Source organism: Carassius carassius, chromosome 10, assembly GCF_963082965.1.
Source record: "Carassius carassius chromosome 10, fCarCar2.1, whole genome shotgun sequence".
Classification (NCBI taxonomy): Eukaryota; Metazoa; Chordata; class Actinopteri; order Cypriniformes; family Cyprinidae; genus Carassius; species Carassius carassius.
In genome coordinates, this window is record NC_081764.1 from 19,339,101 (window position 1) to 19,353,956 (window position 14,856).

The 14,856-nt window shown below is 36.8% G+C and overlaps 2 protein-coding genes across 2 annotated transcripts in view; one reads left to right on the top strand and one right to left on the bottom strand.

Moving 5' to 3' along the window:
* LOC132151936 (netrin-1-like) overlaps nucleotides 1-12,357 on the top strand; it is a 55,948-nt gene extending 43,591 nt beyond the window's left edge. Inside the window, exons 5-6 of the mRNA XM_059560492.1 lie at nucleotides 4,793-4,867; nucleotides 9,541-12,357. Coding sequence (XP_059416475.1) covers nucleotides 4,793-4,867; nucleotides 9,541-9,869 — 404 coding nt within the window. The 3' untranslated portion in view covers nucleotides 9,870-12,357. The remainder of the gene's footprint in view (nucleotides 1-4,792; nucleotides 4,868-9,540) is intronic.
* A 126-nt stretch (nucleotides 12,358-12,483) lies between these two features.
* LOC132151937 (syntaxin-8-like) overlaps nucleotides 12,484-14,856 on the bottom strand; it is a 71,601-nt gene continuing 69,228 nt past the window's right edge. Inside the window, exon 8 of the mRNA XM_059560493.1 lies at nucleotides 12,484-13,145. Coding sequence (XP_059416476.1) covers nucleotides 13,081-13,145 — 65 coding nt within the window. The 3' untranslated portion in view covers nucleotides 12,484-13,080. The remainder of the gene's footprint in view (nucleotides 13,146-14,856) is intronic.

The following is a 14,856-nucleotide window of genomic DNA, read 5'->3' on the forward strand; positions in this document are numbered from 1 at the left end:
TGCGTTGCATCATGCCATGTAAACACAAAACCATGTCTGCATTGTGATTGGAGAAACGATAAAGAACAAGCGCTACTCTACACTGCTTAAAACTCGCATTTGAATCATCAGTAGCAAATCTATATAATCATATCTATTTCAAAAATATGAAAACGTACTTACAGTCAGCATTATTTGTCAGAACACTGGCATTGTAGGCTGCTCTAAAATGCATTGCATACATCTGAATATTTGGGTTGAACTGTTCTCGAACAGTGTTGTAAATACAACGTAACCACTGATTTCTAGTTGTGTCCTCTTTTGGAAGACCAAAGAAAATATTTTTACTTTCACAACGAAACACACAGCGTCTCCACGACATGGCGGCAATGGCAATAATACTACAGCGAGTATAAAAGTTAAGCTTTCTTTCTTTGTGTGAACATTTGGGCAGTGTTATGCAAATCTTCCCACACAGTGATGTAGACATGTGGGGGCATGTTTAAACGAGGCGTTTTAGGAGGGCGTGGACGAGTCTTAACTTTTAAATAGAATATCTCTTTGGGTTTGAGAGTTTAGTCTTTGCAACTTTAGGGATCTTATCTATTCACAAACAGCTTGTAACACCCAAAGAGAAAGGAAAACTTGAAATTGCATCATATGACCCCTTAAAAAAACGATATACTATATAATTTGTTTATATGTAATATTAACATAAAAATAATGATTTATTCGTTTGTTTTATCACCACCAGTTGTCACATTTTAGCTGTTTTTTTATTTATGGAAATACTAAAATGATGCAGCTATCATGTTTGTTTGCTTGCTTGTTGTTTCTGTACGACTAAAATTAGAAATAATTTCTAAAGTTTAGTTCAAACTATAAAGGTGAAATTAATTCAATTGTCAGACAATTTATAAAATATACCCTTTCTTATCACTTAATGGAATATGTTTGCCCAGTTATATTTCAAAATCAACATATTTTTAAAAACGTAATTTATTTGCAAAGATGGCATGACCTTTAATTCAGTCAGCAGGGGCGCTGCTGATTTTGACCACTTAAACGCTCGACCCATCTGGTTTTGAGAGTTAACCCTCCATGAAAAAAACAGCATTCCAAATCAAGCTGATGGAGAGGTGGAGCACAGGACAGACATATATGAGTGCCCCCATCAAAATGGATGCTGCAGACCACCCACACATTTTTCTATGGGACCGCATATATTATACCTTCACTCCAGGCCCAAAGCACACCTCGGGATAGCGCAATACAGCAGAAAAATATGACCTCATCCAATAGATGATTGCAAACAGATATGCTTATCAGGGCACCTCCACCCTTCTCTTTAGCAGTTGCCCACTCAGACGGAGAAAGACTGCGAATGAGAGAGAGAACCTGTATGTTCTTGTACAGAAGGGTGGGGCAGGCAGCTGTATAGCAGGTGTCTATGAGAATGAAACAGGGGAATGGCAAGAGGACAGAAGAAAAGTCGAGGGAGGAGACGAGAAGAAGGATATTAATATGTCTTCAACACTGCCACATGGAGGGGAGGAATGCATTGCGAATACCTCCGATTGCTCGGCTCAGACAAAACACATATTGTGTGGCAAGGTCATGCATGGTGTGAGTCACCACTCCCAAGACCCCCGCATAATCCCTCAGACACACACTCATCTACGACTGACTGATGTCTCTACAAACCTGCATTAGGAGATCAGCGCCTGTTGTTTTATTTGCATGGATGTGTAGATGTTCAGATGTTTTACCGTGGGGACCGCTGAAAAAATATATATCACATAACCAGTTAAAAGGATAAGTCTGTATTTACTCACCGTCATGATGTTTCAAATGTATATTATCGTATAAAAAAAAGTTTGAATAATAAAATGAAAGTGATTAGGAACCGTCAAACTCCAAAAATGGCAAAAAGCATTATGACTACTGTATGTGCATTATAATAGATTTGTTTGTAAATAGTTTTGCATGGAAAAACAAAACAGAAATTTATCACTGAAATCAAATTGCATTCACTGAAAACTGGCCTTTATATCCCTGAATGGTATATTCGTACCTTAACTATGAGACAGTAGTTTTACCCGATGCCATGCTATTTTTTCTGACAGGAAAGAAAGATAGTCGTACAGTGACACAGGGATGAGTAAATAATGACAGAATTTTCATTTTTAGGTGAACTATCCCTTTAAAAATGTCACCCTTTTAAGACCGAATGGTCCTCATAGAATTCAACGAGGCTCCTAGTGATCATGAAAGGAATGAACAAAAAAGGGGAGAGAAAGATTGGAATTGGAGAGAGACAGAAAGAGAGTGAATAGTGTTGAATCAGTGTCTCATCAGGAATGCAAAGCTCTCGTCTAATTTAAAGCTGGCCTGTCCTCTCTCCGATTTCGCATTGTCAGATTTCGAGTGTTGTCGCTGGTCCCCACACATTTCCAGGCTTCATTTACAGTAATGAAGTTGATTTCTACTCATTCTCTCCCTATCAAAGCGATGCTACCGTGACCAAAACAAACCCTGATTTAAAACTGCACGCACTGTCTGGTCTGTTTCTTTAAACCATTGTCAGAGTTCGAAGACAGCTATTTTTCTCTCAAAGTCCTGAATAGAATTTAAAGAACGAGAAGGATATTTTGAGAGGTTGGAAGGAGAAAAAAAAGCAGTTCCCTTTGGAACAGACCCAGCTTGCCCATAGAGTCCCTGCCCCAGTGGGAGCTTGGGGCTCTGGCTATAATCTAATTACATGCTTTATTTGCAGCAATTTGTTTCTCAATCAGTCTCATTCGCACAGAGAAAGCCTTCCCCCTGTGCGCTCATTCACACCACATTTTTACAGTTCCCAGACCTGAGATGCACCCGTTAGCATTGTCCATCCCATCAGAGGTCCGACTGGAAGTAGACCTCAGGTCAGCTTTAGGCTTCTTTTTGCTAACAACAGAGTACAGTGTCTGGCCGTCCTCAAGCGCCAAAAGACCCAGCAGGTTAGATTGTCAGTGTTAGATGTCAAGGCTTTTCAGAAGTGCTGAGTGACGCTGAATAGCACAGACTCATTAGGCGAAAAGTTGTTCTCCGCTGAATCTCCAGACCAACAACTTCCCTCGACATCTAGCGACGGAGAGAATTCCCCAAATGTTTCCCCACAGGGGTCCCCACAGTCAGCGTGTAACCGGTGCCCTCCACTCATTCTTCAGTGTCAAACAAGCTTCACATTCAAACTTACACGCAGCTTTCTTTTAGTCACTGGCACCGCTAAGAGCGCCACTGGACGTGGTGCCAAAATCTCTCGTACACAGCTTTCGCTTGAAAAGACGGCAGGAAAAACATCCATTAAGGTGACACTGGTCTCTGTGGGAGCATCATGACGGGACGGCAAGCTAACCCTACTTCCCCTAACTCAAGAGGGGGCACAATGAGAACATTTGTCCTTGTTGCGGGGGACGAGATGTTTAAATAGGAATCTCAGGGTGCTCATCACCTCCTTAAAGGAGAGCTAATGAGAAATGATGGCTTTCAAAGGGAAGTATCGTGATGGCATTAAACAGGGTTATAGGAAAACAAAGCAGTTGCTCTATAGTCTTCATTTAAATGCAAATGAGGATGCCACACTATGGACTCTCAATTTCATTTCGGTTACAGATTCTCTGCCATTTCCAATCTACAGTGTGCACGCTTTGACTCGCCCAACCCCACCTCGGAGTCCCTCGTGCAACCACTTCGGTGCAACTACTTTCACGGGCATTCTTTGCTGATTCCTTCGTTGCCCGGGCAACCTCATTCACACGGAGAGAATAGCGAGTCCAAAAGAAAGTAAAAGGCAGGCATGGAGCGAGGGTCGGCCGAAACAATGAAGTTTGTTCATATGCAGGCGAGCTGAAAGGGTTTTTTTCTCCCCCTCCTCTGTCTTCTCATTCCATCCATCCACTAAAGAAGGCCATGACAGTGTGTGGGGCGTAAGGGGAACGGCAAGAGAAATCTTCTCTATTTAAACATCTGCATGCTGGAAAGAGTTTTTAGTTTTTTAATTAATTAATCATGTCCGTGTACAGCAACTGAAGGTGCAACTTGCTTTCGGTTGAATTCTTTATCTAGATTTGCCAAAAGTCCTGCAATCTGAACCAAGTCTCTTGCGCTTCTTGACTGAAACGCCACATTTCTTCTTTATTTTTAAACACAACAAGCTTTTTAAATGCTTTATGCACTGCTAATTTCCCCCCTGACCTCCCTTTATCCTCGGACAACCCTTGCTCCCCCTTAACTGCCACCTCCCTGAGTGCTGAACCAATAAATGCCAAAGGTTGAAATGGTCTTTAGGGGTTGCGGTGGGGGAGGGCGGCATTAGGGCAGACGTACAGGGTGAGTTGACAGGACCGGGAGGGAAGAGTCGTGATTCAAAAAACCCTAATCAGGCCCATCATGGCACTGACAGTGGAGACAAGGGTGAGAAATTAGCATGGAGCTGAAAAAGATTTTTTTTTTTTTGCTGGGTGGCACAATACGCTTGGCCTCAGAAGGCTCCCATCAGAGCATGGGAGGGTCCAGACATCCAGAGAGCAGAACGAGAGGGACCTTTTGTCTCCTGCTTTTCTAAGGAGCAAAAGACACTTGAGGCTGAATGCCTCACAAGCACTATTACAGCCTCACAATGAAACTGGGCAGATGGGTGTCACAACAGGCCGGGGCGTTAGGATAGATGTGTAGTTTGCAGAAGTGTCTCTTTTTTGACAATGTTCCCTCTTTTACATTCTTTAATTGTGCTGTTTTGCCCTTCCTTTCTTCTCTCAACTTCCAATTTTAGACTGTGAATCCTACTGCAAGGCTTCCAAAGGCAAGCTGAAGATCAATATGAAGAAGTACTGCAAGAAAGATTACGGTGAGTGAGAAAAGTGCGCTCCCACATTTATGCAGGTGGCTCAAATCCTTGCCCTCCAAAACATTTTTATTCTTCGTCCAAAGCCCAATTCCCTTGAGCCCCTTCAGTGTTGGTATATTGTAGTGATGGCTTACTTAGGGCTTTCAAGAAGAAAGTCAAAGGATCAAACAGGAGGAAAGGCTATCAGTGAGGGGTTTAGTGGAGGCTGCGTTGACGGACAGCCCAGCAGGTATTTGAGCCCAAAGCGGATCAAGCTATGGCAGTGTGACGGGCAGAAGGGACTGGAGTGCTCACAGATATCCTCATTAAGGGAAGCGCATGTCCCTGTCCTGCATTCCTTGGGGCAGCAGGCCCTCTCTTGTCCATGAAAAGGAGCAGATGTGCAGCCCCTCTCCTACAGAGGTGGGCCGTTTCATCAGTCAAGCGAGACCCCGTGGAACTTAAAGAGCTTAGCAGATTTAATGACAGCCAGAGCATTTCAACAGCTCTTTTGATTCATTTCAGGCAGCATAGGTAATTTATTGATGGGGAATAAAACACGATATAGATGATATGAGTATAGGTATAATTGTAATATTTATGTTATCTTTGTATTAATGTTTGTTTCCTATGGTTTAATTTTTTTTTTATTATTTTCAAGAAAAGTTTGAATGTTAATGACTTAAATGAAATATGTAATATTTTACTCACACACTGAATAGATGCGAGGGTACACATATTAATCGTAAATATATCTTCAATATGAGAAGTTTTTACAGATATTGTATTTTATGAATTTATAAATATCATGTTTTTTTTAAAATGTTAGCATATGACACTTTACAAACTGAACTAAGCTCATAATAATAATAATAATAATAATAATAATAAAGAAATCTGATATTCTTAGAGACTTAATATAATTTTGTTCAACATTATTTTGTTTTTCAAGCATTAATAAGCATCGTAGCTTCCCCCCCCCCAAAAAAAATAACAAAACAAGCCAAAAAAAAGAAAGAAAAAAAGAAAATGCATTTTGATAAGACCTTTGTTGTGTTACATTATGTTACAGTATGTTTATAACAGAAATTCATTATGATATCAGGAAAGTTGTATCACCCTGATGCTTTTTACTTTATGCTGTCCAAAATATCTAAATTATTTTAAATTTAGAAAAAAAAAAAAAAAACATCATAGAAGAGGCTTCATGGACAGGCTGTGTACTTGTAAAAATGCGATGTGATAAATGCAACAATAATTGAAAACTGCATTTCACCTAAAGACGTGATTTGATACATAAAAGGAACTGTAGCCTTGAAGAACACTTTTATATATTAAAAATATTATATAGTAAGTGTTTATGCTCAATAGACCTCTCAAAAAAATCAGTTACACTGGAGGTAAAAACACAGGGGATCCCTGCAGTGTAGAGAAGAGGTCTGGCACACATTGGAAGCTGCATCTTACGTGATGAATACTCAATGCCATCACCTCCTGCAGACCGGCTTTACATGTTCTCCTTTCTACACCACCATAACTCATTTAAGACTCATTTAAGAATTTATCCAGATAATATGGTCCCCTGCTGACTTCAATTTACAGTTGTTCTCAGTTATGGAGAGCTGGCCAGCTCCCTCTTTACACAAAAGTGAACAATCTAGGATAAACTCCCACATTCTGAGCATTAAACCTAATCCACTTTCCTTCTGCCTTCTCAAGCATCAGGGGGGCTTTATGCTATAGCAGCATGGGGGGAAATGGCTGGAAATGGTATTGAACTTGAAGATGGGAGTCATTTAACAGACTTATAGTGAATCGGGCCCTTCGTGGCATGATATTTACAGCCTCGTGCCTCACTGCCACATTACCCATAAAACACCACATGAATCCTGAGTACAGCTTGGCCTCCACAGGCTGTGACATGTTCCAGTCACTGGAATGACTTCCACCTATCCAAATGGTGACAGTGACATAAAGGTTTATGCATTCGATTTCATTTGTTGGTGTAAGTAAAGGAATTAAAAAAAAAATCTGTCAACATTTACAATACTCACCCTTCAATGAATTTTTGTAGAACACAAAAGGTGAAAGACCCGTTCACACCAAGCACGATAACTATAAAGATAACTATAAAGATATAGTTCTAAAAATCGTTCTCAATATTAAAGAATAGCAGAGTCCACACTATAACTATAACGATAAAGGCATAGAGAAACGGTATTGTTGGAATCATTTTCAGAACGATTTTTTCCAGCTGATGAACGATACAAACATTGACATCCAATCAGAATCCATCCTGCTATAACGAGCTCGACGATTTAAAGCTGCAGATGCACGTGTGCTCAGAATAAACAGACGATATTGTTCGCTGGTGTGGACGCTAATAACGTTATCTTTATAGTTATATTTATAGTTATCGTTCTTGGTGTGAACGGGGCTTTAAAAACAAAAATCACTCAAAGTGTTTCTCTGTTCTATATTTTAGGCTTTCTGAAGTCATATAACAATTTAGAGTGGGAAACTGATAAACATTTGGTCTTTTCTGGTAACCTTCCTCTCCAGTAAGCTGTGAACTAGGGTTGCGCAATTAATCAAATTTCTAATCGCGATTACAATTATGGATGCCACAACTGTAATCGTTCAAAGCAGTAATTAATCTTTCAAAGTCCACTTGTTATTTTGCACGCTTAAGATATGTTTTTTCTTTCTACGTTATCTTAAGGGTTTTTCCATTGTTTTAGTATAACATTATAATACCATTCATATTTTAACTTTAAATTATAAAAAAATAAACCAATCCGATCTGAGGCTTAATGCTATAGAAAAGCACTAAAGTTTTTTCAGTTAGAGTGTTTTCAGCTTGTTTATTTTCATATAAAAATACAGCATGCAGTTCAATCAATGGTATAAACATCATTCAGTGTTAATTGTAATTAATTGTAAATAGTAATTGATAATCGCAATTACAATTTCAAGGGAATAATCAACAATTATGATTTTTCTCATAATCGTGCAGCCCCTGTGTGAACTGCTGTGAATCACTGAGGAAGTGAGCTTGAGAGACAGAAGGTGCTTTTCTAGAACAATTCATGCAGAACGGTCGTGTGAACTGCATTAAGCATTTTGTTGAAAAGATCTGAGCCAAAAGAATGAGCAGCTCATGAGTTGCACATTGCTGTGTCTCTTAGGAACAAGCTGAGGAGAGCTAGACTGGATATCAAGAATTTTTATGAAGTATTTAAATTTCATTTACTTCCACAAAGCAATTGTTCGGCATCAGACGATTTTAAATATTATTAACAGTTCAGATGAACCACTTTAAATCACTCATTTACATTCATTATATGGAAGAGAACTGCAAGAATATTCTTCAAAAATCTGTGTTCCATAGTAGAAACAAAGTCATACAGTTACAGAAGCATTTAGTTTGTTCTAATCTCTTTTTTTTGGGGGGGGGGGGGGGGGGGGGGTTCCTGGCACCTGATACAAATGAGAAGTTGAAACTTAGTCTAGTAGTAAGCTGTGTGGTGCAAGTTATAAACTGATATCTGTAAATGTGAAAAGGGATCCTTGTAATGGTAATTAAGGAAACTTGTGGAAAAACATTAATTCTAACCATAAAATAAAAGTATGCAAAGAGACAGATAAATAGATAAATGCATCACCTGCAATTAACTTGCATGATACAGCCTCAGTCTGTCTAGTGCAAAGAATTACGCAGACCAAATTAAATCTGCCTGTTTTGCAGGGTTTTTTTTGTCATAGTCTCCTTACAAAGCACCTTGAAGGCTATTAATAATGAAAGGGGAACAGCATGAGTCTACAGGCAGTTTAAGCAGATTTTGAGGATTCACACTTCCGAGGAATCTCAAATCTCAAATCTCGAATCTGTGGCGAGGTTTGAGTTACATGATTTATTTGAAAGCACTTTAAACTGAAGGTTGACCTGCATTGCTGAGGCAACTGAGACGATACAAACGACTTAATCAGAATCAGAGCCAGACTCTGAACATGCAGGAGAACTATCATTTCAGTCGTGGCTGCTCGTTTAGGCACACGGCACATTTTACGATACAGTGTATTTTTGCAGTAAAGATTTTAGGATAAAATTTACATGTGCAGTGGAGACTAAAAATGTAAAACAAAGGCAGTAACAAAAAAGAGATTGAAAGTGAAAAAGAGGAATTAGTTCAGACTTATAGATCTAGGTCACTAATCAAGACCTAATACTAAAGAATTCTGAAATGAATTGGCCTTATTCAGTTGCTGATAATATATTTTGTAATATAATTATTTGCATTAAATTGTATTAAATAAAAATTGTATTAAATAAAAAATTAAAGAGAAACACTAGTTGTCTCAGGCATCATTATGTATATTAAAGTACATGTACAATTGTATATGTTGTGCAAATGGCCAAATGTAATTTAATTATAAGTATTTTTTTGGTCAATTTACAGAAATAATTTCAGGGTTCCTGCTATATTACAAGTGAGTTTTAAAAAGTACCAAAATAATTTGATGTATTTTCTCAATTCATATTTATAAAATTTTGAACGTTTTCATTTGAATTAAATGAAGTAATTTTAAACACACGGGACACTGCTGAAACCGCTTAAAATAAAATGTCGCCCAATTGAATTAATACAGGAAAAGTAGCTAATTCTGTTTTGCATTTTCTGTTATCCTACCAGCTGTTCAGGTCCACATCCTAAAGGCAGAAAAAGCCGGCGAGTGGTGGAAGTTCACCGTCAACATCATCTCGGTCTACAAACAGGGTGAAAGCCGAATCCGCAGAGGAGATCAGTTTTTGTGGGTCAGAGCAAAGGATGTTGCCTGCAAGTGCCCGAAGATCAAGCCTGGAAAAAAGTACCTGCTGCTGGGCAACGATGAGGATTCCCCTGGACAAAGCGGTGTGGTGGCAGACAAGGGCAGTCTGGTCATTCAGTGGAGGGACACTTGGGCTCGAAGACTACGGAAGTTCCAGCAGCGGGAGAAGAAAGGCAAATGCAAGAAAGCATAGTGAGGGGGGAAAGGAAAGAGGTTGCCATCAAGAGCTGGACAGAGAAACAACAGACGAGTGGCGGATGAAAAGATGATAAGGGAAAGGAAGAGAAGAAACAAGAGTGACTGAACATCGCTGCTTTGAATAAAGGCATGAAGAGAATTTGAACTTTTTTTTTTTTTTTTAAATAGGAACGTGTGAAGGAGTTCACGATGCAGTTTTAAATTCTTCTTTGTTTCCTTCAAGATTTGTTTGCTGTTTGCCAATTTTGCACCTGTGTCCAGCATAAAGAAAGGTATTTTATGTTAAATGGCTTTCGGATCAATTTTGGACCGTTTCAGTCTGGTTGAGAATCAGATTAAGCCATATTTAATATTTCTAAAAACAACCTGGGGATTGAGGAATGATACATCAAAAATCAAAAAAACATTTTTAGTGCAAAATAAATAAAAAGTAATGCATGCCTCTTCATTACAAAAATAAAACCTTTTAATTAATGAGCTTTAGCGTTTAAAAATGTATCTGCTCTAACTTATGCATAATGCATAATGGCATCTGAGATGCCAACATTTCAGAAATTTCAATGGAATTTCAGGAATTTTTAATATGACAGATATCAAAACTAATTTGCTCTTCTTAAGCCAATTAAAAATAATCTTTTTTTTTCAAGGTCTGAAAAGTATCACTTTGTAACATCCTGCATAAAAAACACAATTTTATGCATACATTTGTGCATATTGTTATTCTAATTATTCATTCAATTATTGTTGCAATTCTCGATGAGCGAATGGAACCGAATGAAAAGGACAACATAGAAAAGCTCTTGTACAGTGTAACACGTATATTTCAAATAACACTACTAATCTTTGAAGACTGGTGCTGCTGGGTTTTAGCCAGATCATGACAGGCGCTGAAACTGTCCCAGCAAATGTACAACAAAAGCAAATCAAGGTTTCTGTTCAATGTACATGTTTCTGACTGCCTTTTTGTTGGTGGTGGCCCAAAGTTTGCTAAATCAAAGGTTAAAGAACCATCTAACAATTGCTGAAAAGAAGCTTTGTACATTTTTTAAGTAGTGCCCTTTCTCGTCAACAGAGACAAATATTTGGTAGAATTATAATTATTCTTTTATATTTTTATTTTCTGTTTAAGTCGTGAGTCATGCCACATTTCTTCACACAAATCTGCACCCATAAGTGTTGAAAACTGATTTAAGATCTATAAAAATGTAATAGCATGCTTGCATAATTCCTAAATCTATTAGCATGCATTTACAATTATTTTTGAACTTGGAATAAAACCGCCATGTATATTTTTGTATAAGACATGATGACTGAGGCAGATCATCATTTGATGCTCTGATTCAGTTGTTTATGGTCCAGACATGGATGATGGCATCCTTTTGTTAAAACGAGTCCACTGTATAAACAGGCCTTTCCGTAAGTCCTGAAAGTGTTGGTAGAATGGTGTGTACAGTTAATATTTTTCCTTGTGTGTAAACGGTATTTAGAAGTGTACGAATTACCTTTAACTAGTATTCATTAACTAGCATTTAGTTTTGTAAAGCAACAGCATCTCTTCTTTAAAATGTCCATGTTCATTAGGGTCTGTGAATGTAGGAATGCATGTACAGTAATGTTTCACTACAATAGAAAATTCTCTTCACTGTGAGAAATGCTGCTCATACACACACACACACACACACTTCTTGTTAATAATGAGTCTAATATTGAGCTGGATGTTCTGTACAGCTTTTGCACTGATCTTTGAGCGTCACTTGACGTTTTCTTGTGTGGTCAGTACTTCACAGATCAGTCAAAAAGTAAACTGCAAACTGACTGTTTCAGCATCTAATAAAAAGAGAGTGCGAGAGAGAGAAATAGATTTGATGAACAGTTTACGTGTGCAGTACTTATCATCTTTACTCAATGATTACTTCTTGTAAATGTACACAATGTTTGACAAACAGATATTTATACATATGCTGTATTTACCGGTAATATTCGTAATACCACATGTAAATGTATTTTGTTTGGCACTCAGTATCTTAGTGCGCACTCATTTTTATTTCAAGGTATTCCAATGATGTAAATTTATGTTCAGTTTTGACTTGTCGCAGCAGTGGAAAGATGGCTCCTGTATTTGACATTACCAGCAGACATTACATACATTGCTTCTTGTTCATATTATGAATTGTAAATTTAGCTATGGCAAATACAAGACGTCTGCAATATTGTTTTACAATGCATACTAATATATTATGGTTATTATAAAAAAATATTTAATGACAAATTGTGATTTTTTTTTTTTAATTTTTATGTCTTTATAATTGTTTTTTTTTTTTTTTTTTTTATACAGTTTGTGGTTGTTTAGATGGTTGAGATTAAAATCCAAAGGGGAAAATAACTACTGAACACCATCCTGGTAGAACTACATTCAGCATTCATTTGGAATAAAATCTCAAAACATTATTAGTGTGCCTTTGCATTTTTGCCCATGCATATAATTGTAGATTTAATAAAGTCTCATCAGCACTAACATTTTTGACAACAAATATAAGATTTTACAAGATTTTACTCCATGCCACCACCAAAAAAAGAAGAAGAAAAAAAAAAAAAACAACCGAGCCATGCTGTGTTAACTACATTTATTAGAATTTCTAACCGTCACATTTCCAGGCTTAAAACTATTTACAGAAAAGTGTTAATGAACAAAAAAAAAAAAAAAAAAAATACAACAAAAAAAAATTAATTCCCTTCGAAAGAAGAAAATTCATTTGAATTATACTGTATGTACATATAATTTTGTATTGCTTTGTGAATCACAGGCCTTGTTTCCAAGATGGATATGGATAATTTTCTTCACTGCCAACTAAAGAATTTAAATAAGTTTTCCCCCCTTGGAGCATCTCGAGCTCATGGTTATATTCATAGTATTCCAAACTTCTCAAAGCACTTTTCTATTTTTCTTTCTATTCTGAATCCTACTTTGATCATTATCTGAGGAGCAAGACATTTTAGTTCTTCATAGTGGTCAATTTCTTGGCTTTAACCCAGTCATTATTTTCATAAATGTAAAAGAGGACAGGAGAGGGGTTTAGAGATGTGTGTTCATATATACAGCCTGCTTGAAAGCGGAGTATCTCGCGTTCACCTCAGACGGCTTTTCTAACAGTCTCTGCAGTCCGTGTTCTGTATGTGCCGTCTTCTCTTCATAAACATACTCCTCATTAAGTCTGCCAAGAAGCCACGACAACGATGGCGATGAGGAGAAGAACAATCACCACCAGCATTCCTGATTCAAAAACACACACAAAACATTTGAATGAACAAACAGCTTCACGCTCTGTGAGTAGAAGATGCCAACAGTTCTGTGTGCACATTTAAATTCATCATTTGCATTGCAAAAACACGACTGATCTTTAGCACATGTGCATCCCTTACCAGCTGCAATCCAAAAACGTAAAAAAAAAAAAAAATCTGTTGTTTATCCTCTGCGACTACAATCTGTTTTTCAGAGAAACAATGTAATCTAAATTTTTGACTTGTTTCAAAAATGCCTAGCTATAATTGAAATGGTTTATTCATTTTATCCCATTCAGTATTTGCATTTTTCAATGATCACTCATTAAAATAAACACAGTAATGACTCCTAGATGGGGATTCTCAGCCCTGTGTTTGCATCAAACTCAAGATCAACACTAACCGATGGTGAGAATGACAAAGGAAATGTGGTGAAACTTTCAAGCGATGCATCTGCCTTTCATTAATCCTTCCGATAGTCAGATTTCTCATATACTCCGTGTCACTAAAAGAATTCCATGAAGGTGTCGGAGAGGATGTCTCATCTCCTGTGAGTCACTGACATCAGCCAGAACATTCTTACATGTGTTACAGATCGGCTTCTACAAAGCTGATAGTTCAGACTCTAAAATGAGACGCGTTTGAAGTTGTGAAATGCCAATAAAACCACAACTATGAACCGTGACTGAACATTTTACATTGTTGCCATTTATAAGCCATGCCTACAGTTAAACAGTTAGGCTTCTAACAAAAGCCTTTTATAATTATTGAATTTAATGATATATGGGCGTGTTTTATTAGCTCTTTAATAAAATTATACTCTGTTTGGGTGCTGTCCACTGCCTTTCATTCCCTGGGAGGTATCAACACTGGTTAGGACTTCTATAATATACACAGTCTCATTTTAACTGTCATTATACTTAATGGAAGGGTGATTCTTTAATATAATCTGATATTTTGAAATTGTTAAAACAATTTTTCAATCAATGTTAAAATATTTATCCCGTCTTGACTTCATATCCTCAACCAAGCCTATAGTATAACACAAATGAAGTAGGCCTATCAGTTTAAACAGTAAAAATTATTATTATTATTATTATTATTTTAAATTAAAATGTACAAATAATGACTGGTTTGCTAATGACTTCTTATATAGTATCTATACCCCAGATTGTGATGTAAAAATCTTAAAATTACATTTCTGATTTTTTTTTTTTTTGACTTTTTCTAAAATGTTTGGCATGACAGAAACTTTAGAAATAGCAGTGTTATTAATCAAAAACAAAACACTGTAAATATAAATAACAAATTAACTGAAAATATTAAATGCTGATATGAAAAAAAAGCTATTAAAATTATGAATTTAACGTAACATTTTATAATAACTGATGAACTCAAAACTTGTTATAACACATTTAATAAAATGATCAATTTGGGGAAATTATACCTTTCTTATTCTTAATTCATTTACAGGTACTGTATTAAAATGTATCCTTTAAAACTAGAACACAATATATATATATATATATATATATATATATATATATATATATATATATATATACCTTTAAAATCAGTTCCTCTATTTTCATTTCCCTATACATTTTTTCAATAAACAGCATTTGTTAATTTTTCTTTTTTACTATGCTTGTCTCAAGTGTATCTAACTTCAGTGCTCCCTTTGTTTATGCACGCTCTCTTAC